The following is a 24852-nucleotide window of genomic DNA, read 5'->3' on the forward strand; positions in this document are numbered from 1 at the left end:
CGTTGTTAAATTGAAATTTATATATATATATATATATATATATATATATATATATATATATATATATATATATATATATATATATATATATATATATATATATATATATATATATATATATATATATATACACTTCGAACACTTCGGAGCGCGAGCATTGAAGATGCCAAGTGAGATTTTGGCGAAACGTCTGCAGGATTCCAGTCGGAGTTCAACAAGCAAACGGATGATATCCCGGAATATAGTGTCATCACATTTTTCCATCCGTGAATCAATACGTGAAAAAAAAAAAAAAAAAAAAAAAATATATATATATATATATATATATATATATATATATATATATATATATATATATATATATATATATGTTTTGTTTTAGACTTCCGCGGGTCTTCATGTGTGTGTCTTACATGTGTGTTGTAAATATATATATATATATATATATATATATATATATATATATATATATATATATATATATATATATATATATATATATATATATATATATATATATATATATATATATATATATATATATATATATATATATATATATATATGTTTTGTTTTAGACTTCCGCGGGTCTTCATGTGTGTGTCTTACATGTGTGTTGTATATATATATATATATATATATATATATATATATATATATATATATATATATATATATATATATATATATATATATATATATATATATATATATATATATATATATATATATATATATTGCCAGATTTTGTATTTGATAAAGGAACGGTGTTGCCGAAACAAATGCCATAAATCATTAAAAACCATGAAAATCTGAATATTTTTTGTTCTAATTTAATCGTGTTAAATAAATTTCGCTATTATGTCCAACAATTTTTGAAAATATGAATGTAGCAATAAATTACACTACATAGAGATTATTGTCAAATCAATTTTTGTTGTGTTTTGTTTGTTGAGTAAATTTAATTACTTGCAATCAATTTTTTTTTCATATGATGAATTATATCCCAAGAATTCAAATCTTTAGTATATACTAGATTTTTTCTTAAAATAAAGTCAGTATTGATACGTTGTTAAGGAACGCCTTGTAGATAAAGTTAGGCCGGTTTTTACGTTTTCTCGACAGTATGTTATGGATTTTAAATTCCTTTATTTTCTTTTTCCCAATCTAATCGTCTCTGCAACTTTATAGCTTTGGTTAGTTCCTGTTGAAAGGCAGTAGGTAATGTTACAAAAGCCTTCAAAATATTTAGGAAACTAAGTCAACCAAAATTTTAGCAATACGCATTAAAAAGAAATTTTCATAATAGGCCATTATATTAATGATTAATTCTTGCCCGCTAGAATATAGTTTTCGTAAAGTAAAACTCATTATATTCGCTTTTGCGTAGAATACACATAATTAATTTATATAAAACATTTCTTGGATACACCGAATCGATATTTACCTGGAATAATATGGGAAAATCTATTTTTATTTTTTTGGACGGGAATATTCATATGCGTTTCCGCGACAGTTTTCATCGCATCATTTTGCCATTCCGTGTCCTTGATATATTCCAGCTGTTTCTGCAAAAAGTCCGTATCCAGAAATTTTTGAATGGCGCTGGAAAACCCCGAATCGCAAGGAATGTTCGTCTTCCAGCCTGCAAAATTATTCGCCAATTAAAAATTACACATAATACTATATACGTATACTATGCTACGAACCGAATAAGAACTCAAGAATGAGTAGGTGTGCCAACTTGTATTGTTCTATATTGTCGACCATATTTGGCCTCTGTTCACGCAAGTGTGCTAAATTGCCTAAAATATCTATGAATCCTTCTGATGCCGCCATACGTAAACAAATATCGCATAATATCACCGTTCCAGTTCTCCCAACTCCGGCGCTAAATGTTGGAAATAAATGACGAGCATAAATTAGGTGCAAGCGAAGTCAACATCAGTTAGAGCCCTGTTTTTTCTCTTTCGGCATTCAAGTAAAACTAGTCTTACCAAAATCGCAAATAGCAAATTATGTAAAGGAGATTTTAAGCTACCACTACAATGTTACGTTTATCTCTTGTATATTATAGAAAGAAATGCTAGTTGATAGATGCTAGTAGAGTTCTCCCGACAATATACCGTTTTTAAAACCTTTTATGGTTTTGACTTGTGAATGAGTTTTGGATCCGCCTGTTGAAAAGCGAAAGGGACGTGTACCACAAACCAGGGCCGTAGTTAAAATGTTAGCGAACAAGAACTGTGCCATGCGGACGGTTGTATTTTAAGAGTAGGGAAATTTTCTTTGATTAAACTGTTATATTAATTCATATTAGTGTGCTTTTTATAAATCTTCGTAAAACAGTTTCTATTTGAGGTAGCTCGATTTCAACTTGAATATGCCCATTAGAGAGGTTGATCTCATATATTAAAAACACATTAAGAAGCTTAAACTGATTTCCTAGGAAAGCAATAGGAAATCTTATTTAAATAATTGATTTATAATGGATGTTTTTGTATGCGCGAAGTACCGAAATACGGATCTGGGATTAAAACGGGTTATAATCTAATCGATGGAGTGAAATATTTTACTTGTTAAGATCTACTTCCTAAACACAACGTTTTCTGAACATACCTACAATGTACAAGAAGCGGAGAATTAAATGTATATGGAACTGTAAGCATCCTTTGAAGAAATGGCACCAAGCACTGCGGATACAACGGAACGCCATGGTCTGGCCAAGCCTTGAAGTGTAACTGGTCGATCTACAAATTCAAAGCATGTAGTAAAGTTTGGCTCTATCAGATGTAATACCACCTTCCTCTGTTCGTTTTCGTAATAAATCTTTAGTTTTCTTAAGTCATAATTGGCGTGGATCTCAGAACTCAAAAGCATTACCGTAATGTCTCCATACTTGTCTTCTTGATTGAGTTCTGGCCAATATTTTTCTGTTTTTTTCTACAAACCGAACATTTTTATTTATTAAGGAGCTAACTTATTGAACGTATACGTACTTTTCCTCCCTCTAATATGTTAGCTAACATTATAATATATTTAACATTTTCTTGCCACACCATCCTCCAAAAGTCGCCCACTGTTGCATTTTTAGGACCTTGTGTTGCAATATAAGCCTTCGGGAAGCGATATCCCTTTCAAGTAAAAATGAATAATTAAGTGCTTTTAGATATCTATCTATCTCACAGAAAAATATATTTTTTTAAATTTTCAATTCTTGCATTAGAATGTATAAACAAATAAATACCGCCTAACCTGGTTAGTATTTCGAATAAATGAATGCTTTAAATTTTGCTACTTACGTCTATATAGTTGGCGTTTATATAATCAGAAAACTGATCACCATTTTTCTCCAGTATCACTCTAGTGTGGTCATCTGAAATTTATTTTCAAATCAAATTCAAATTTTCTTTTATATACGAACTTACATAAATTACTTCGAGACCATTTTTTGAAGAAAGAAAAGAAAGCATATATAGAATATAGCTGAGAAATCCGAAACCTTATATTTGAACATTTAAACATAAAAGTTTTAAAACGATCTACTTACATGCGATGAGATTGTTGTATCGATTCTTGGATTTGTTAACCGGAAGAATTCCGTACTCCCAAGGCTTTGTCTGCCCTCTAGGAAATAGCTAAAATGTTGCTTTAATGAGGTTGGATTTAGTGGATTCCCCTAAAGATGGTTGTTGGTTTATTTTTTCTTCACGAGAAAGATTATTTTAATATTCTGTTGAATAAAAATTCGGTCAGTTTTGGTAACGTCTTCCATTTTAATCGCAAATGGTTGGAAGTTTCTTCTCATTAACAATGGATTGTCAAATACTAATTAAATAAAAAAACTGTTTTGTTTGAATTTCAGTCAATAACGTTTGACTTTATTTTAATTCACACCCAACATATCTATATATTTGAAAGCGGAAACGCCCACTTCACGTTTGCTAATAGCACTTCATACAATTGGTCAATAAAATCATAAAATTAAAGAATCCCTCTTAATATGTGACGATATTTTATTTTTTGGCAATAAATTAAACAAAGTTCCCGTTTATTCATGATGCAAAAATTGCACGATGGCCATATTGGCATGGATAAAGTTAAGCTAGGCAGATGTTTTATTGGCCTTTAATGGGCCAAGATATTGAAAATTTCATTAAAAAATGTGATGTCTGCAAAGTATGCAAGGAAAAATCTCAAACGGCCTCTTAAACATTATGATTTACCTCGCAGACCTTGGGAGAGGATAGGTACTGATATTTTTTCTTACGGAGCTAGCATATTTTTAGTGGTCTATGATGCTTACTCTAATTGGTTAGAGCTTGTTACATTAAAAAATAAATCGGCCGCGGAAGTCAAAATCAATTTTTGCTAAATTTGGTAGTCCTGATGTACTGATCTGTGACCATGTACCATTTACTAGTTTCTCTATGAAAGAATTTGCTAAAGACTGGAATTTTCAAATTGTATCTAGAAGTCTGAACTACCCACAGTCAAACGGTCTGGCTGAAAAAGCCGCGTCTATTGGAAAAAATATTGTAAAAAAAAGCCGTGAAGAAGGAAAAGATATATTTGAAGCTTTACTTCAATATCGTAATACGCCCTTGAAATTTATTGAATATTCGCCCTCTCAACTAATGATGAGTCGAATTTGTCAGACCAAGCTGCCTATTGCAGCGGATCTTCTAAACCTATACCCAATACTATCAAAAATGAGTTAACTAGAACTAGGTCTGGCCGTGTGGTCAAACCTGTACAAAGATTAGATTTGTCACTCTTAAGGGGAAAGATGTATATGTGACAATATTAGTGGCGCTCTCTCAGAGTCGTACTGTAGACAAAAATTAAGAATGGCGTGTTAGCTTGTAACCAGGATTTTGTATTTTGTTGATGGCTTTTGATTAAATGGAGTTTTCCCAGAGTGTGACATTTTATTGGATTCCAAACAATAATACACAAAGTATTGATATGTACTTACATTATGCTGTTTTTCTAATTCCCCGGATTCGATTGCGGTCTTCACGTAATCTTTGAAATCGGATAGTTTAACTCGTAAGGAATTTGTTGGTTCAAACGTCGGTCCCCCCTGAAATAAAAAAAAAAACATTGATTGCTGAGTTAAACGTAATTCTAAATATTGCGGTCGTTATCTCGTATGAATATGAACATATTGAATACCTCGAATAATGTGCGACAAGATTTTTGAATAGTAATTGTGGAGTTCTTACCATGGATTTAGATAAGACAATAAATACCAACAAACGAATTACTTTCTTCAGATGATTAGTTAAATCTTACTTTTTACAAAACTTCTGGATTCCTCCTGCGTCGGTTTTCAGAGCTTGACTGAAACTGAAGAAGCCAACAGGATGATTGGCGAAACGTCAGCTTCAGTCAAGCTCAGAAGAAGCCAACAGGATGATTGATGAAACGTCAGCAATTTCGAGTCGGTAAAAACCGACGCAGGAGGAATCCAGAAGTTTCGTAAAAAGTATTGCAGTAGCCTGTGGAAGTTTATTTGAAAAAAAAAAAGATTATTTAAATCATTAGTATGGGAAAGGTTGTCGGTTATTGCCTCTCTTTAATACGGGATATGTCATTTTATTAATATTGTCACCGCACAAATTAGGAAGGTATTTATTATTTTTATTATATTATTTATTCGAAATTCGAATATTGGGGTTATGTTTGAAGACGGTTGGTTAAGTATGTTAATTTATCTCACTAATGAAAAAAAAAAGAATATTACAATATTACAATACAATTATATATTACTAACTATCTAATTAGAATTTAAATTCAGTTTGTGTCTTAATATAGTGCTCTATATTAACTTGTTACATTTTGAATATTTTTTTACTTACCGGAATGTCTGTTCGCACTACTTTTGCGACATCTACTTTTCTTTTAATTATCGGTATCGCTAGAGCCTGCGTTTCTCTTGGTGGATTTTCCCCTATAGAATACTTTCGTAACAGTAACTTGACATTAGACTCAAAACTTACCATTTGCAGCAGATTCTCTAAATTGATTCATTATGGCAGTAGAGCGTTTTAACAATTGGGATCTGCATCTTAAAAGTAACGGTTTTTTAGACACATCAAATTTAGATGTTGGAGGTTTTTATATTTAATGCCTAGAAAAATACCTGATGCCTAGGAAGACGCATAGTGTTGCAACCACAGAAGGGAGAATTAAAGCATACAAGGCACTATCAGATTGAGTAGCTTCTATGTTTACTGAAAAAAAAAAATACAAACGTTTATTAATACAACAACAATATTTATTGACGAATATTCGAATACTTGTAGTTTCAACAATTCATTAAAAATAGGCTTTAAGGATGAAGAAAATGGTTATTTGGGATAAAAAACTTGATAAGCAAATAGGGGAAAACTTTCTCTACGCACTGTGTAAGTGTAAAAATACAATGCCTTGCATTGAAAATTTATACCTGTAAATATTTTTCTCTTGATCCGTACGTAGCCATTACATTCGTTTACGAAAAAGACGGCAACTTTGTAATCCGTTCCATAAATCAGGCTCGCATTGTTATCGTTGATTTCGCTAATTGGCAATGACAATTCTGTAGGATATCTCCCAGAATTATTGAATATCAGTTTATAGTTTCTCAGTTTTATGATTTTTTGGGCTGTTAGACCTACCTTGAACTCTTCTAGTTCCCTCAAATTTACATCAGGTGTACGAGAGATCTACAATAAAAATAAACAAGGGCGAATTTTGTGACTAAGTACACCACATTTATACTTACAAGAATGTACAAGAATGTTTCATAGTTCTCTCCGAAACTCTCATTTGCTTTTCGGGAAAAATTGATCATTATTGTGAATTTTTCAACAATAGCCAACGAAGTAATTGGGGTCTCTGGCATGGGCGGAGGGCTCAAGCACTTTCCAGTTAAAGGTATGGAAGAACCTTGCGAATTTATTGCCCTTATCTTTATTTCGTATATGCCGGGTAAGGTCAAATTTCTCAGAATCTGGAATTATAATAGCGCATGGCTACATTAAAGAAAATTTTTTTTCAGCTATCTTTTGCTTTTTCAAGGTAACACTTCTGTCTAGAAATGGGTCACATATGGCTATATAACACTGTAGAAGAATGAGTTTCAGAGGGGACAATTGAAGTGCAATTCGTAAAATATTTAAGGGAAACTAGTATAACCAGTGTAAAACTCTGGCTTAGATGGTGAGGTGAGGCAATCTATAATAACTAAGACGGGTATAAAACAAATGATAGTGCACAGAAAACTGCTTCTTAAAATTGTTTCTGTCCCTCTTAAAAAATATATACGATTAAATAATAAGTATTCTCACTCTGTATAACTGACACCATATTTAGTTTAGAGATCTTTGTAAACCTTGCAATTTTGCTTCAAGGTTTTATTTGTTGGCTTAAGTGTTTATTATCAGCTTTTACCGTCTATGAGATGAACACTTAAATTTGGGTTTTTTTTCTTGCAAGTTTTAGTTTCATATTGTTACTTGTAGATCGGATATATTATTCTTAGGCTGGAGATTATGTTATTGTGCTCCATGATAGCAGATACTTTGCTTGCTTGCTTTACTCTCTGTATTTGTTTTTAGTTCTGAAAATAGAATTTTACTAGAAAATTTGTGTTTTCTTTACTCGACGATTACATCAGAAGTGGGATAAATTCAGGTAGCAAACGTGGCCGTAATTAAAATTTCAAACGCGATTTTTGACTTTTGTGAAGCAAAAAAGAAGAACATTTGACAACCTTCGACAAAGTATTTTGTTGCTACCGTTGAAAGAGAAACTCCACATTGGCATACGAAAATATGAAACGAAAGCAAAACGTCGGAAATTGTTTTTATTATTTGACAAAATTCCGCAAAAGAAATCAATATTTTGTTTACCACGGAAGGTCCTTTTAGAGAATTAAAAAAATAGCAACTAATTAGAGTGATTCACATTTTGAGCTGCGAATTCTCCGTAGACTGTTTCAACATTGTAAGTTAAAATGTCCTATGTGATTATTGATTAAATCTTCTTAAAAAAAAACAAAAAAAAAGTTGTAATTGCTGTATGCTTTTAGAAAATTTATTGCTGTGGGCTATTTGTCAAATTACTGCTGTGTGTTTTATTTGACTTTGCAAATGCTACGTGCTTTTACAAAAGCTATAGCTGGGCGCTATTTTTCGAACTATTGCGTTGTTTCAGTTTTCTTGCTTTGTTTACTGAACGCCGGAAATTAGAATGTCTGGGCGTTGCGCTTTAAATAGTTGTGTTCGTAGATTATCTTTGCAGATTCACGAATGATTTGCCTGGATGCTATCATGGAAAGTCAAAGAAAATTCGACAGTGAATTTTTCGTCAGTCTGGTCGTGTGAGCATTTCGCAAATTTTAAACAGTAGACCCAGCGACGAGGAACCTTATATTCTTATCCAATTAATCGGGTCATTTGCGTCTGGTTTCGGTATCGATATATTTTATAACATTTAAGAGATGGGTTTTCTTTCAATTTTTAGTTCCATATTGTTACTTGTAGGCGGATATATTATTCTTAGGCTAGAGATTATGTTTGTCTTCCACGATACCAGATACTTTTCGGAGGACAGGCTTGGATTTTGGTTCGAGACGCAGTGTTTATGTTAAGAGTTTTACAAGAAAATTTGTGTTTTTTTTACTCGACGATTACATATGAGCAGTATAAAAATCAAATTTCTCGACAGTGGACCTTCTCTACGACGGTTTGACTCCACCGAGGCAATAACGAAAACTAACCAAAACCATAAAAATTGAAAAAAAAATCAACCACTTCCACGGTGGACCTCTTCCACGACTGTTTAGCATCACCAAGGCATATTTAATATGGAATGTTATGGAATTCCCCAAAGCGCTTTTATTGCTTTCCGCGCGCAAGTGACCCTTGCAAATTTTATGTCCTCAGACTTTTGACAAGGTGAAAACCGACCAACAGGCGGATATCCATTGATGAACTATGGGAAAACCAGATGTTCATCGACGAATATATTTCTCATCTGTAAATGTGACGGATAATCCAGTCGTCCTTTAATATTTCATTTGCCTGGTTAATTATATTTGTTGTGCTTTTAAAATGGAAAAAATTGAAATTGGAAAGTAATGCTTGAATTTATGTCGTAAACCTATAAATAAATATTTTTATAAATCATTCAAACACCCACCTGGCACCCGCAGCGATGGTGCACTTAAAAAAAAAATTGTCGAAAATCTAGGATATTGTTTTTAATATGAACTCACCATTTCATAGACAGGTTGATATTCTTCTTCTGATTTTATCATGTAATTGGTGACCATTTCTTCAACGAAAACCGAAAACTGCACTAGGATCCCGTTAGTGGCGTTTGGGTGTTTCCATTTAATAACTAAATCATTTTCGTCTGTCCATTCTGTTTTCAAATCGTAGGGTGGATCGGGTTCTGAAGCCAATAAAAATTCCTTTATCAGGTGTTCATAATCATTATAATCATTTATCCCTCTTACTCGTGTAAAAAGTATTTTGTGTTAATATCCACATTTTACTCTTCTTCACTTTTTGGGTATAAAATTAAAGTATGTTTTTTTAAAATGAAACTATAGAATTTTATACAATTTCCGGTATGTAGAAATCCGAATTTAAAATATAAGAGAATAAAATCATTTCGAAATACTCCAAAGAACTAAAATTTAAAGTTAAAGTATACAACAGATAAAACGTGAATATTTAATACCGAAAAGAATCTGAAATATTAATGCTACATTGACTTATATTTATTAATACGTAAAATATCTTTTAATATGACTGGAAACATAAAATTCAACAAGAAAAAAATTAGAGGTTCTCAAAAATTCGGATATTTCAAAAAAACTTCCACTTTCCTGCGCCGGTTGTTTATAAATCAAATTTGCTAAAGTTTCACCAATCATGCTGGCTTCTTCAGAGCTTAACTCTACTCTGTACCTGCTTATCTGTTGTTTGAGGAGTTTTGACATTATATTTCTTAAGAACTTTTGACATCTGGTGAGTGATGGTTTAAATGTAACGAAGGACAACGGTGGCAAATGTACTTTCGGACTTATTGTGTACTGAAGGTTGTGGTGAAGTGTATTTTGTGATGGAACGCTAAATATGTTCAATAGGGTATTGGTATTAAAGGGGGGCGCCCTCGCGGGCGTCCAAGCACTTAGGCCACCAGATGGGCCCGTTGTGCCCCCAGGCCGCTCTAGAGGGCGTCCAGAATGCCGCCCCTCCTGTAGAAGGTCAGCAACTCCTTTAGCCCAATACCGTGCACTGAGTCCGGGTCGATCAGGGCCGTTCCGAAGACTCCCAATCTTGCCCATGTCAAGGCAGGGCACTCGGTGAGCAGATGATACGGGGTCTCCTCCCCTTCCACCTACACTCCGGGTCGTCTCCAATGCCTAGCAAGCAAAGATGCCTCCTAAGCCTGCAATGTCCTGTGTAGGCCCCTGTTAGTGCTCTACACTCCCTTCTGGTCAGTCTAAGCAGCTCCCTGGTCCGAGGAAGGGCGGGCCCATCCATCATAAGCCTCGCCTGCCTCATTCCCGGAGCAACTCTCCAGCCCCCCGCGGCCCGGTCTCTCGCCCAGGCTTCGAGAGCTCCCCGCCTCACACACGGGGCGATCCCCAAGCGGGGCTCTGGCCCTATATGCCTATGCGAGGAGCCTTCCCTGGCTAAGGCGTCCGCTGCCTCATTGCCCCGGATACCGGTGTGACCCGGGACCCAGACCAACGTCACCTTTCTCTCCTCAGCCACCCTCCTCAGTACCCCTTTGCACTCCTTTATCAACAAGGAGCGCGTACGCACTGACTTCAGCGCCATGAGTGCAGCCCTACTATCCGAGCAGAAGAAGACTCTCCTGCTTCCGTAGTTGAGCCGAAGCACCTCTCTGGCCGCCATCAATAAAGCGAAAATTTCCGCCTGAAACACAGTGCAGTACTGACCCAGAGGGACCGACAAGCTTGTTCAATAGGGTAATAGAGTTAATTACTTTAAGAATGTTCATGACTATAACACTAGAAGCCGTACTGATTTCATTGTAGTCAGTCGATGTAAAACTACACATATGATGAATACCATTTGAAATAAATGTTTGTTAGAGTTTAATAGGCTGCCAAAATATTAAGGAGTGTGACAATTTAAATGCTTTTAAAAGATTAATTAAAACTTATGTATTGTTTGAAATTTTAATCTGATTTTTGTTTTATAATTTTTTCTGCTGTTATAGATTTTTTGTGTACTTTTATACTTATTTAAATTTTCCTATTTTGCTACTGGCTCGTATATTTAAAATGTAAATACGATTGTTTTCTGTTATAGCTCTATGCTAAATAAATACGATTATTAATATGGAAATTAATAGAGAGCAGATGTAAAGTGTTTTAATTCTGGGTTCAGTGACTCGAGATGAGATAGTTTTACGCCCCTGTAAACAAAATTGTTGATAACCGATGATTTTTGGTTCGGATGGTGATGTGATAATGCATTAAGGTATCCGTCTGTGTGCGTAGATTTTCTCTAAACAAAATGATCCAATGTTATCTTTGCTCTTCTGTCTAATAATTTCCACATTAGAGATATTAATCGTTCAATCACAAAATACACTCCACCGCAACCTTTCAAGGAGAATGAATCTGAACGCAACCGAACACTTGCTACTGTGGTCCTTTCCTACATTCAAAACATCACTAACCAAATATCAGTTCTTAAGAAATTTAATGTTAAAACCAAAACTAACCAAAAATCGTGTTTCCGTCCAAGAAAAATTTCCGTCGGCATATGCATATGCGGCATGGAATCTGAGGAATGCATTGGAGAAACAAGAGCCTACGACAATAAGTTCATCGGCAGTTTCCGTACACAATCAAGAAACCGGACATCAAATCTTATTCGATAAAACTAAAATTCTTACATGTAATCAGTTCTTCTACCAAAGAAAAATCCTAGAATTCATAGAAATCGCTAAAAACAATCTTAAAGCGCCACTGATGTCTTTACCTTTCACCAAGTCATCCGAGACAACGTTCATGCCCCTCCTTTCGCTCCGCTCATTCATTAAAGAAAAATCCTAGTATCCCAGAACCCCTTTCACCCCTCAAAGCAGTTACAGAGTAGAATGCGAACCAGATTCAGTGAAGCACGATGGTTGGCGAAACGTCAGTAATTTTGATTTATAAACAACCTACTCAGGAGGAATTCAGAAGATTTGTAAATAGTATTTCAGAATTGGTTTTAAACGTACATCGCCACACCGATTATCATTCACTATATTTACCTGATTCCTTTGTAATGAATGAAATAACTGTCCTAGGCGAAAACACTTTTGGGGAAGTGTTCTGGGCGTAAACCTGCGAATGTCAACATTTTTTATTGAATCACAGTAATGATGATCGAAAATATAATTATGCAACTACTGTTCTGCAGATGGATGTACGGAAAACGCCCACCATTGTAGTGTACTTAATTTTGAAATTTCAAAAGCGCCATTAAATGGTTTCAATTCCCATACAATCGCAAATGGCAGACCAAATATTTTTATTTGTTCCTTTTTTATTAATGACACCATTTCCTTATCACTCTATTTTTTTTCTTTGGTTTATCTGCATTTACATATGTGTAACAATAAATAAGAAACTTACGTTTAATATATAGCGACAACAACATATGAAAATGTGGGGCATATGGTGCAGTAGTAGAGAATGGAGAGCGAGTAGTAATATAACTGGTATATTTGTTGAAAATATTAATTTTTCTAGCATCACACTGTTGGCTGTCCTGTTGGCAACATATTGGTAGTGTTCTTGTGTCTAGCCATTACATAGTTATTGTGTGGCGATGTAATCACTAAATTAGACGCTATCGTGTCGATAGAGTCAGTAGTAGCGACTCATCGCTGTTTTAAGATGGGTCCTCCTCCTACTAGAAGTGGTAGCAAAACCGAAGAAGACACTGAAAGGTTGATCAATAAGGTGTGTTCTAGCATTATATCCCAATTTGAGCAAAAATTTAATGAAAAGCTGGATAGGATCGATAGCAAGCTGAACGAGATGTTTTTTACTCTTAAACAGTTAAGTTTAACCGTCACCAGCAATACTAAGGATATTGCTGAGCTTGAGCTTAAGTGCGATCGCTTAGAGCAAAGGTCCAAGCGTAACAGTCTTCGATTTGGAGGTATAATTCAGTAGGCGGATGAAGACGTATCGTTAATATAATAAACACTGAGCTTAGAGTTCAGTGCACTGCAAGTGATATCGACTATGCTCATCGTATGGGTAGGCCCATGCAAGATCGACATCGATCAGTAATCAGTAAAAAACAATTTCATATCTAACAGTAAAGTTTTTCAAGCGAAAAGTAAGCTTAAAGGTTCCTCCTACATCATTCACGAAGATTTAACTGAATTGAGGCTTGATCTGCTCATGGCCGCAAAGAAGAAATACTGTCAAAATAAATAAATTCTAAAAATGATTTGTGAGTCATGCTCGTGAGTATGTCGATATGATGGTCCTGTAAAATGTTTATATTTAACGCTTATTGTGTGGCGTCGCATATTAATTTTTTTTTGCTTCTTTTTTATATAGGATGTACTTACTTATTTTTTTTTCTCCTTGTTGAAATTATAAAACTTATGTTATGACGTATTGTAATAATAACTATGCCACGGTTTTTTTCCTTCTTTTCTCCTGCACCTCATCGGGATGATTTTAATAATTCTCAATGTCATTTTCTCTGTCATTTTCTATTACTTAATAATACCAATTCTTCTTTTTATTCTTGTAAAAAACACAGTTTTGGCTTAGCGATTTATTTTATATTTTGTTATATATTTTTTTTCTGTTGTAGAAAATGCGTCAGTTTAGGCCGTTTAGCTTTTGATGTGCTGGGGCTATCTGATACGTGGCTAAATACAAATACTACTGATTGCAGTGTGGGCTATTCCTGGCCACCGTCTACATAGAAAAGACCGTGATAACAGGGGAGGGGGTATCGCATTTTATGTTAGGGATATATTCGAGTTTAGAATAATACCTGTACAGTAGAATAATAGCGAATTGGAGCAGCTTTGGATAGGTTGGTAGTAAGGTGAACGGCAGAAGTATTTGTTTGGGCACCCCCTATCGCCCCCCAAGCGCTAATTTGTTGCTTGCTTGGATGATGTTGAGGACGCCCTGACTGATTTGATGCCGCAGTTTGATTGTTTTTGTTTTGGAGCAGACTTTAATGTTGATTTTATTAATACGGCTTAGCGTTTTTTTGGAGAAATACAACCTCTATCAATTAGTAACACAGCCCACTCGTATAACTACTTTAATAGATATATTGGTAACGTCTTCTAGAGATCTTGCTGGTAACGTTCGTGTAATTGATAGGAATGACATGTCTGACCATTCGCTGTGATTTGGACATGGTTAGGAGCAAGCCTCAAATGTCATATCGGACTTATCGCGACTATACTAACTACAATTATGAGCAGTTTCTCTCTGATTTGTTCGTTGTTCCTTAGAACATTGTTTATAGTATGACAGATGTTGATGAGATGCTTTCTTTCTTTAACGAAAACTTAAATAATCTACTCAATTTATGCTCCCCTGAAAACATCAAAGATAACCAAATCGCCAGCTCCTTGGTTTACTGATAATTTTAGACTTATGAAACGACTGAGAAATAAGGCCTTGTCTAAGTACAAAAGATTAATGACTGGGATAGCAAAAAATGTATATAAATCCTTGCGCAACCTTTTTACTATGGCTCTCAGAAATGAAAAAAAAAAGCTGATGTAAGTTATAAATTTCAGATCCCAAAGGCACTATCTGAACATTAATCCGGGGCCTCGCTGAAACCCAGCAGATGTTTCTGATCCCTCCACAGTTAATCAGTTTTTTACTGAAAGTGTTCCGCCTCCTGCTGGTGAAGAGCAGGCTAATAAGGTCTTGCTTATGATGGAATTGCTAATCAGCTTAACTTGGCAACCGTAACAGAGGAGGATGTGGAGAGAATATTATCCAGAATTAAATCCAACGCAAAGGGTGTGGACGGCCTCGATCTGAAAATACTTTCTTTAATTACTCCTCATCTGACACCTTTGGTGACATTTATCATTAACCAATGTATTATTACCAGCAAATTCCCCTCATTGTGGAAGGAGGCTAATATAATACCTGTTGCTAAGATAACTGCACCTTCTGAAATCTCACATTTTTGCCCTATTAGCTTATTCTGTGTAAAGTCTAAAATATTGGAGAGGGTTATATATGATCAACTTAATAATTATGTTGCTGATTCGAATATTTTGCCTGCCTCTCAATCTGGGTTTAGGCACGGGCACAGTACGACCACAGCACTGCTTAATGTCACTGATGACCTTTTTAGGATGTGTCAAGAAATACTTGTTTGATTTTGCCTTCAATATCTTAAATCATAGTCTTCTTATTTTAAACTTAAAGTTCTTCTGCTTAACCGACACCGCTATTGCTTTCATGAAGAGTTACTTGGAAGGTCGCCGTCAGAGGGTTACGTTGGGACTAGCGGTGTCTGGCTTTCTGCTAATTCCAAGGGGAGTTCCGCAGGGCAGCATTTTGGGACCTTTATTGCTCTCTATTTATACCTCTAACTTCTCTAGGCATTTAAATAAATGCTATTCTCATCAGTATGCAGATGATATGCAAATATACTTATCATTCAAGGTCAAAGATGTAGCTTTGTTTTACAATGGCATAAATGAGGATCTTGAAGTGATTTCCAGAACCTTCAAAGCCCATGCTATGAAATTAAATGATTCCAGGTTGTTCTTTTTGGTGATAAAAAAAGGAAATTATCCAGCATTAAGATCTGAAGCTTTCTTTGAATGGCACTCCGCTTGAATTTGTCGACAAATGTAAAAACTTAGGAGTCTTTCTTGATAGTAAGCTGTTTTTTGATTCTCATTTATTTTATCTACTGCTGCATAAAGACTACTTATCTAATGAGATTACACTTAAATTATGTGACTCTCTCTATATATATGCGGACGTTGTATACTGGCCGGCTCTAAGACGGAAAGACCAATACAGCTTACAAAAATTGCAAAATGCCTGCCTGAGATATAGCTATGGTTTGCGTAAATTTGATTAGTGGTTAAATCTACCTGAAATGTATTTGGTGCATCTGTCTACGTTATTGCATAAAATTATTAAGTACGAAAAGCTCCCGGTATCTTTATGATGGGGCCACTACCCCTATACCACTATATCGACTAGTCACCATAACCTGTTCTATGTTCTCAAGCCTAGTACGGCCGCATTTCAGAGCTCTTTCACATATAACGCTATTAAAACTTACAATTCACTTCCACTGAATATTATTACTTGTTCATCCACTTCTATATTTAAAAAGAAATTAAAAGAGCTGGTGAGATTAAGGAGAGGCTGAACTAATTTTTTTTATAATTGTTTTTTTTTTACTTTTTTTTTCTTTTAGTCGTTGAATATTGCTTTTTCCAGTGTCTATTTTTTTATTTCTTTTTTATCCCTCTTTGATTTGTTTAAAATTGTCATATTATGAATCTTGGGTGGACTTAAGGAACTTATTTATATTTGTTAGTTTTTTTTTTCTTGTTAATTCTCAATATATTACTACATTGTATCGGTGGTAAGGTGGAGTAGCGCTGCTAGACCTCGCCACCTGCTCAACTCTACTGTAGTATATTCTTTTTGTTCTACTTCAATAAAGGCTATTAATTATTATTATTATTATTATTATCATTGTTATATCAAAGGCTTTAGATTTGAGTTTTGAGAATTTGAGATGCAGTTTGATTAAACTGTTTTCGTCTTGGTGTGAGGTGTTTACAGTGATATCAATTTTAAGGGATGATAATAACCGAAGAAAATTTGGTGTAGCAAGATATAACTGGGGCAAGAAATTTAACGAAAATACCAAGATGAAGCAAAAAATTCAAAATTTGTTATATTTGCAAAAACATATAAATTTTCAGATAGAGAATAAAATATGAGGGACATACCTCGACTTGGTATCGTTCATTCGGTTTCTTTAAGTTTATTATGCACCAACAGTGATAATCAGGCCAAATCGTACATCGACTGGGTTTGATCGTTATTGATTTTTCTTCAAAACCACGGAAATTTGTCCAAGCGACTTTATAGCCTGACAGTTCGCCAGTGGGTGGATATGGCGGCAACCATCTTAAACACACTGAATTTGATGTTGTTGATGTAGCCATCAAACTCCTAATTGGTTCCGATGCTGAAACATATCGAAAAATTGGTTTATTTGACTGGATCGATTAATTACCACAAAAAGATGAAAAACTTACCTGATGCTTGTGTTCTAAAATATCTTGACACGTTAATTGATTTATATAATAGTGTTGAATCAACCTCCGATTCACGAAAGAACCAAAATTGAACAGAATAATTACAATATGGAGCTAAATCATTTATAGTATGTGCGAAATTTTGATCGATTTTCAATGATACTTCGTTTTTAAGGCACCATTTTTCTGTAGAATTCACTTTGAGATGGATAAATATTGACCCCTTCACCTTTTTGCAGTCTCGTTCTATTGGGATTAAAATTACCTGTGACAATTTTGGCTGTATTTCAATTTCAGGGATTTCATCTAATTCAATTATATCTGAAAAATATAAAAATAAATCAGAACATAATAATAATAGTAATAATAATTGTCAATAATTGAAAATAAATTTATCGGATATTCACCTTTCAATTGTTTGATAATAATGTTGCTTCAAAATCGTTCGCTGTGAAATAAATGCCGAGAGGAAAAAAGGGTAAAGTATCTAACTAGCCTATGCAATTAAACCTATGCATATCAAACTTTATATATAAATTTTTTCAAACACGCAGGTATTGAAGACGTCGAAACATCTTCCCAAAAGAAAGTTAAAATGTTATGTAGGATTCGAACGCTGCATTGCGAAAATATCTGTATAATATGCAAATCTCTATTGCATGGTGTTTATTTATATTTTATAAATACACATGAATGGTCGATCGTGTGAAAAATATTCGAAAAAATATGTATTACTACCTCTTTCAGGTGTTTCCACCACTGATGTGGTTTCAGCTCCATATCCAACACTTGTATTTGCCGATATTTTAATTTCATATATTGAATACGGCTCTGCATTAACTAAATCAATGCTCGTGTTTTTAGTCGCATAATGTACTGTTTTTAAGGACTTTTCTTCCATCAAACAGGCTTTATGTTTTTTAAGCTGAAAAAAATTGTAAATATTATGATAATTTGATAATTGATAATTTAACATTATTCGTACCTCAGCGTCAACATTGTAATAAAGGATCACGCCATTTTCTCGTTGAGGTTTTTTCCATTTAACAGTATTTTTGCTATAAATTACATCTTCTACTGCGCCGGGAGCTAAACAAACATTGATGGTAAATTGAATGATACGTTGGTATAAAATGTGCGACGCTTCTGATATTGCAGCAATTATTTTCCAAAGCAACCTCGAGTCAATTTTTTTTAACTAGCATTCAAAGTGTGAAGCATATTTAGTGAAACCAATAAAATTGAGTCAAATAAGAAAATGCAGAGAGTGCTATTTAAAATATTTAATTTACTAAAATTTGTAAATTTGATTTTAGCGGATTAGCCAGAGCCTACCCACGTAACTTAATACTAAATTATAAATAAAAAAAATTCGTAAATTTATAAACATGTTTTTAAAGTATTGGCCATAGCCTACTACCTAATACTAAATTATAAATGAAGTAAATTATTTTTAACATGCTAAATTTTGAGATTGGTTTGTAAAATAACATATTTTTGAAGGGCCCACATTGCTCTGGATGTGTGGCATACCACAAAAAAAATTAACGGACGCCGTATACCTAGTTTTCTAAGCAAATTAGTCGTAAACACGATGAACAGAAGATTAAAATTATAAAGTTTTGAAATTTTTGTACCAAACTCCCAGTATGAACCCAGATCCGAATAGCTCCCATCCACCTTCCCACCCGTACAAGTGACTTCGTGGTGCTTTTCAGGGTTTCCTGCTGATGTTTATTTACCAAGGTCAAGGAGAATATGAGAATATGACGTGACCTTTGACGGAAGTTTTTTCAACGCTCCCACCTTCATCAGCTTTCCGATAAATTAGCAAATAGAAAGAGAAACTTTACTTTTTGGTTAGAATCCAAAACCAAAATTATATGCAGAAAAGTCAATTAAACTTTAAACCTTAAAGTTTTTAAATTGGTATGAATTTTGTATCAATAAGAAAAAAACTACAGAAAGGACTTTTAAAGTAATGTTTTTTATATCATTGTTCTTTATGACAAAAATAATTATTTCTTTTAAATAAAAAATTTCATCTTCTGTTTTTTTACAAAAGTTACAGTTTCCAAATAAAAATGCATATCAAGACAAAAAAATTATTGGATAAAAAAAATGTAGTTCTTAGGGTGTTTCTTATTATTGCTTTACTTGATATTGCTCAGTTAGTTTGAATACAAAATACAACTAATTTAAACAAACATTTATTATCTGATCATTTAATTATTCAATAATACGAGTTTTAAATTAATAATGGTGAATTACACGTTTTTAAATATAAGCGAATCCTAACCATAGATCTTTCTCATCACAACTTGTTTACCAAGCTTCACCAAAGGCTACATATATCTGGAAATTTCGAAAAAAGGAGTTTTGATAGCTACCGGTACCACAAAATTCGAACACTCGTTTTAGAAGTTGCTGTGCTAAATATTATTGAAAGGCAACCGGAGATAAATACCACGAAAATTGCAGCAGTCCTTTGTTAGTCGAGATTTTTATGGATAATTTGGAAAATATCATACTAGAACAACCTTTAAATAAAAGTTTTTTATGGTAGATACGTGTATGATGTCTTTGCTTGCTTTGTTGGAACGGACAGACAATTGAATTCTTTTTTAAATTACATTAACTCATTACATAATCGTATAAAATTCACTATCGAGATTGAACAGGATAACTCTATTAATTTTTTAGACTTAACTATTACGAAAGCGCAAAACAAATTAAATTTTTCAATATATCATAAATCTTCACACACGGACACAGTCATACATAACAGCTCAAATCATCCTTATATACACAAAATGGCCGCATTTAACTCTTTTATACTTAAACTTCTTAATACGCCACTCTCAATAGAAAATTATAACAAAGAACTTAATATCATCAAACAAATTGCACTGAACAACGGCTACAATCCGTCCAATATAGATAAAATTATAAATAAAAACCAAATACAGACAACAGTAAACTCTATTTATCCGAAACCTAATACAGAACACGAACAATTTAAAACAATTACATACATAGGAGAACCTAGTGAAACTAACCAAAACATTTGTCAAAATGTGGTTTAAAAATGGCTTTCAGAACTAACAACACAATAGGAAAATGTTTAAAAAACAATAAAACGAAATGTCCAAAATCCCAAAAATCAGGTTGAACTGTGGATCTTGTCCTAAAATTTATATTGGACAAACAGAAATATCTTTCGAGAAACGCATTAACGAACATATAAGAGCGTTTAAAAATTATAGTCTAGATTCTAATTATGCTACACACCTAAACACATTTTTGACGACAATTTTGATATTTTGCATACAGACACAAAAAGTAGAAAATTAAATTTATTGGAAGCCATGGAGATTAACAAAATGAGACATTCAATTCAAACGTTCAATTAGATTTAAATACCTCTCCTTTATTCAACTTAAAGTCTCACAACATTAATTAAGGTAGTTTGTAAATATTACATTTGAAAAAGACACGCTGTTGTCGCAACAATTTGTCATGTCAAAATATATAATTTCGCGAAAATCTGAAGTTTCAGTTCTTATTTATTTTGATAAATGGATTTTCATCAAGTAAAAAAGCCACCTCAGTTCAAGTACTTAATGATACTCACTTCCTTCGAGTGTTCTAAACGTTATATTAAATTTCTTTCTATCGTCGGTTGTACCATTATCAACATATTTTGCATTCAAAGTGTAGTAGGCAAATGGCCGTAACGACTCTAGCAGACATTTGGACTGGTTTAAGGGAAATATTTGACCGTCCATCGATAATTGATAATTTAAAATGTTACACGATTCCGGCCTCTGAAAAGCATAAATTAAATTATGTGTCATTGCATCGCACACTTTCTTACCCTATTAAATGTTATTTCGGCCGTAGTGTTCGATACGGCTATCTTGATCAAGTCATTGGTTAACGCTAAAAATTAAAGCAATACTATCATCAACATTAAACATGTTTCGCGTTCATTATCTTCGCCTTATTTAGAAGTTATGGACTTTTAAAATAGCATTACGTCCAAAAAGTATATTATAATGTCGCATAACCAAAGAACATCAGCGCTTACCTTCGCAGTCAGTTTTGAATTTTACTGAGAGTTTGGGTCGGATCTGGTAGTGTTTCTCTATCACGTCCAAATCCAATTGCGTATTAAAAGCGATAATTCTAAGTTCGTATTCCGTGTCGGAAGTGAGATTTTTGATTCGCCACGTACGAGGATGAAAAAATTGCGTCTCTGCTTCGGCATACCAATTCGCCGCGTCAACCTGCCAATAAAACCTATAACATTCTTGCAGTCCATCATAATTAAAAATAAGTGTATAATGTTCGGACATAATGAGCTATTTTGACTTGAAAAATTTATATTAAAGTTCAACATATAGTATTTTTCAAAAACTCAAAGATATCCGAATTTTTTAATAAATTATACACTTTTTCTTTTCATCTTTGCCGATTAACTAAAAAACTATTGTTCTTTGGTATTTTTAGCCCATATTGATGTGAAACTATTATTTCCAAAAGGCCTTAGCTGTCAATGGCGGTATTGCTCAAACTCTTTTATATTTTTAGGCCAAAAACAGGATTAGCTGCCATTGACCTTAAAAAAGAAAAATTGAGTTTTCTTGAAGCAAATTTAGCAGTTTTGAAGAATCCCGATTAACCCATTGCCATAATATGTTATATATCAATCGACAGAGATAATACTAAACGCTCTATCACTCTATTTAAATTTAATATTGTTAATTTACAGTAGCTGGTGTAAGTGCATTTCGTCGTGTTGAATTAATTATACATTATGTGCATCTTACCCGTTTATACTCAATTTTGTAATAGAACGGTCTAACACCGTTGCCATCGAAATTTTGTACTGTGACTAGGCAGCTTTCGTAGTATATTTCGGATACAGCGGGATTGTGCCTAAACTCAAATAGCCCTAAAAATTGTATGTAAATATGTGCATGAATTCCAATTAATTGTAAATCAGATTAGACAAATCCTAAACTCGAGTTAAAGCTGGCAGCTAATAAAATGGAACTTTAGCTGCTTATTTTATTATTAATTATTTAAATATTAATTTATTTCCAGTTAATGCGTTTATTTGTTACAACATAAAGTGAAGTTCGGTGAAGTTCGCTTATATTTTTTTTTTAAACAAGTTTTCTATTAAATGGAAAACTAACATTTTACTACCATTATTTATTAAGTTTTATTAGGATATCGGCTAGCAGCAATTGTATACGTGGTGTGTTCAAAAAATAAAGTGACTTTTGTAATTGTGCGGGCTACGTACATTCGATCTTCGATATTTTTTGTTGCTGTGTTGGTACACATGTCCCTATCATATGTTCACAGTTTCAGCCAGCTGGTACGTTTACTTTTTGTTGTGAGATATAAGCGCTAGACGGCGATTTTCTGCTTAAAAATGGAACAAATAATTTGGGTGAATACAATGCTGCAAAACACGTGAAATGTTGACAACGGTATATGGTGAATCTAGTTTGAGCAAGAAAAATGTTTATAAGTGGCACAAGCGGTTCCAAGATGGCCGAGAAGACGCCGTTGACGAACTTCCCTCTGGACGCCCTAGCACGTCAATAACTGATGAAAGCGTCGAAGAAGTGAAACAAATGGTGTTGAAAAAGCGTCGAATTAGCGAAGTGGCTGAAGACGTCGGCATCTCTATTGGATATGCTCAAAAAGAAAAAAATGTGCCAAAACAATTCATGGATTTTGCATCACGATTTTATTTATTTATTTATTATTTGGCCAAAAAAAAACTAACCAAAACCACAATCGTGCATCAGGAATTATATTCAACGCGACTTTTTTCGGTCACCAAAACTCAAGAATCCCACGAAAGGAAGGAGTTCTGGAACGATTGAGGAGATGAAGAAAAAATCGTTGGAAGAACTAAAGGCTATACGAGAACGTGCTTATCAGACGTACTTTGAAGGGGACAATATTAATTTGGATGAATAATTAAATACTTTTTGAGAAAACTTAAAAGTCGCCTTACTTTTTGAACACACCTCGTATAATGAATTATCTCGGCGATCTTCCACCCTCTGTTGCACGTGGAAGAATAGAAAAAATTAGCATTAGAAATGGTTGGATTTATATTTCCTTAAATTTGATAAATTTAATAACTGCTAACAAATTAGAGCTGTTTGATCTAACAGGTTGTGGCTCGTTGAAAAAAACCTAATTTAATTTTAAACAATATGGTTCTTGTTAGTTTGTTAACACAAAGTACAGTATTAAAACCCCTTATTATGTGAATACCAGTTCCTCTTCTCAGGGAAGGTAGGAAGGTAATTGCTGTATTTTATAATTTCATTCAAACTCTAGGCAAACGCAGAACGATGGCAATAATTATTTGGGGTCTTTTTAAGTCCCATGTAAACAAAGCAAAAAAAAGGCTGTTTACCGATATCGCACTTCGGGCCGATGTAATTCTCTAAACATTTTCTTGATAAGCATTCTCCCGATGACCCTTTACATCCATCTTCACAATGGCCGCAACTTTTCTGGCAATTTTGCCCAAATGTATGCCTGGGGCAAGCTGAAAAACGTGTTCTCGTGTTTAATCATCGGACTGATTAAATCGTTTTTGTGTTACAACAAACATCCCTTAGAAGTAATGGTAGAATTACTTAAAAATTCAATTAAAGTATCTTTGAAAACTTCGCAATCTGTGTTTATCGAGTAGCGCTCGGTCTTTAAAAAAATAAAAACTTTCGCGTTCGTCCAACGTGCCGTTGAAATTAGACAAGGTAAAATTTAACGGAATTTAAAGTTTACTTCTACCAAAGTAACAGAGTTACTAAATATTTACACAGTACTAATTATTTATATAACGAATCTAGTATTTATATTCGCATTCCGTCTTGTCGTTTCAACTAATTAACTGGCTATCAGGACACTCCGCTTTTATAAAATGCAGCGCCTGCTAGAATATTCCAGTCGTCTTTCCGGCTTGTGATCATGCTCCGATTTCCGAGTAAGGTCGAGTTCTTGGAACGCAAACGGGAGTGGGTCAGGACCGGGCTCAGCTCATTCGGCTAGCTTGTCATAATAGTTGTGCAAATTTCAGTTTTGACTAAAGTATGCTTTTGCTGTGATCAATCAACCGGTAATTCATCAAGTCAAAAAGGTTTTAAAAAGGCTATGATTGTGTTTCATTACTTTGAGGAATAGGACCCATAAAAAACTTTCGCTTCGGTCGTGTGGTCAATTACGGAATGAGAGAAAAAAGCATTTGTTTTGCTCACTTATACTTAAAATTGTTGTCTCTAAAACAAAAGTTTTATCAAAAAAATAATTATTTTTTTTGTTAAGAGAGCAATGTTTTAACTTAAATTTTGGTGGTGAAAAAATTTGATTTTAGCCCACTAGTTTGTCTTATATTTTTTTGATTGAAGTTTCTTTTTTAATAGACGTTATGAATGTGAATTTTGGACTAATTTTTGCTACCACAACTGATATTTTATG

General features: G+C 33.8%; 1 protein-coding gene across 5 annotated transcripts in view; it reads right to left on the reverse strand.

Annotated features, from left to right (window-relative positions):
* Window positions 1-24852, reverse strand: part of LOC132698530 (receptor-type tyrosine-protein phosphatase delta-like) — a 54102-nt gene that overhangs the window by 10581 nt on the left and 18669 nt on the right. For all 5 annotated transcript variants that reach the window (XR_009618394.1, XM_060664679.1, XM_060664671.1 and 2 more), the window contains 24 exons: window positions 23789-23923; window positions 22170-22294; window positions 21428-21626; window positions 21215-21279; window positions 20972-21164; window positions 18323-18426; window positions 18076-18262; window positions 17338-17658; window positions 17026-17267; window positions 12301-12373; window positions 9269-9447; window positions 6773-7000; window positions 6455-6713; window positions 6149-6239; window positions 6006-6073; window positions 5865-5956; window positions 4979-5086; window positions 3551-3638; window positions 3303-3376; window positions 3000-3134; window positions 2803-2943; window positions 2620-2750; window positions 1710-1891; window positions 1448-1645 (listed from right to left, as the gene is read on the reverse strand). Coding sequence is in view for 4 of the 5 variants with exons in the window: in XM_060664679.1 (XP_060520662.1) it covers window positions 1448-1645; window positions 1710-1891; window positions 2620-2750; window positions 2803-2943; window positions 3000-3134; window positions 3303-3376; window positions 3551-3638; window positions 4979-5086; window positions 5865-5956; window positions 6006-6073; window positions 6149-6239; window positions 6455-6713; window positions 6773-7000; window positions 9269-9447; window positions 12301-12373; window positions 17026-17267; window positions 17338-17658; window positions 18076-18262; window positions 18323-18426; window positions 20972-21164; window positions 21215-21279; window positions 21428-21626; window positions 22170-22294; window positions 23789-23923 (3618 nt within the window). In the remaining variant the exon portion in view is untranslated. The remainder of the gene's footprint in view (window positions 1-1447; window positions 1646-1709; window positions 1892-2619; window positions 2751-2802; window positions 2944-2999; window positions 3135-3302; window positions 3377-3550; window positions 3639-4978; window positions 5087-5864; window positions 5957-6005; window positions 6074-6148; window positions 6240-6454; window positions 6714-6772; window positions 7001-9268; window positions 9448-12300; window positions 12374-17025; window positions 17268-17337; window positions 17659-18075; window positions 18263-18322; window positions 18427-20971; window positions 21165-21214; window positions 21280-21427; window positions 21627-22169; window positions 22295-23788; window positions 23924-24852) is intronic.

The sequence above is a fragment of the Cylas formicarius genome, unplaced genomic scaffold (assembly GCF_029955315.1).
Source record: "Cylas formicarius isolate icCylForm1 unplaced genomic scaffold, icCylForm1.1 PGA_scaffold_10__41_contigs__length_53128322, whole genome shotgun sequence".
In the NCBI taxonomy this organism is placed as follows: domain Eukaryota; kingdom Metazoa; phylum Arthropoda; class Insecta; order Coleoptera; family Brentidae; genus Cylas; species Cylas formicarius.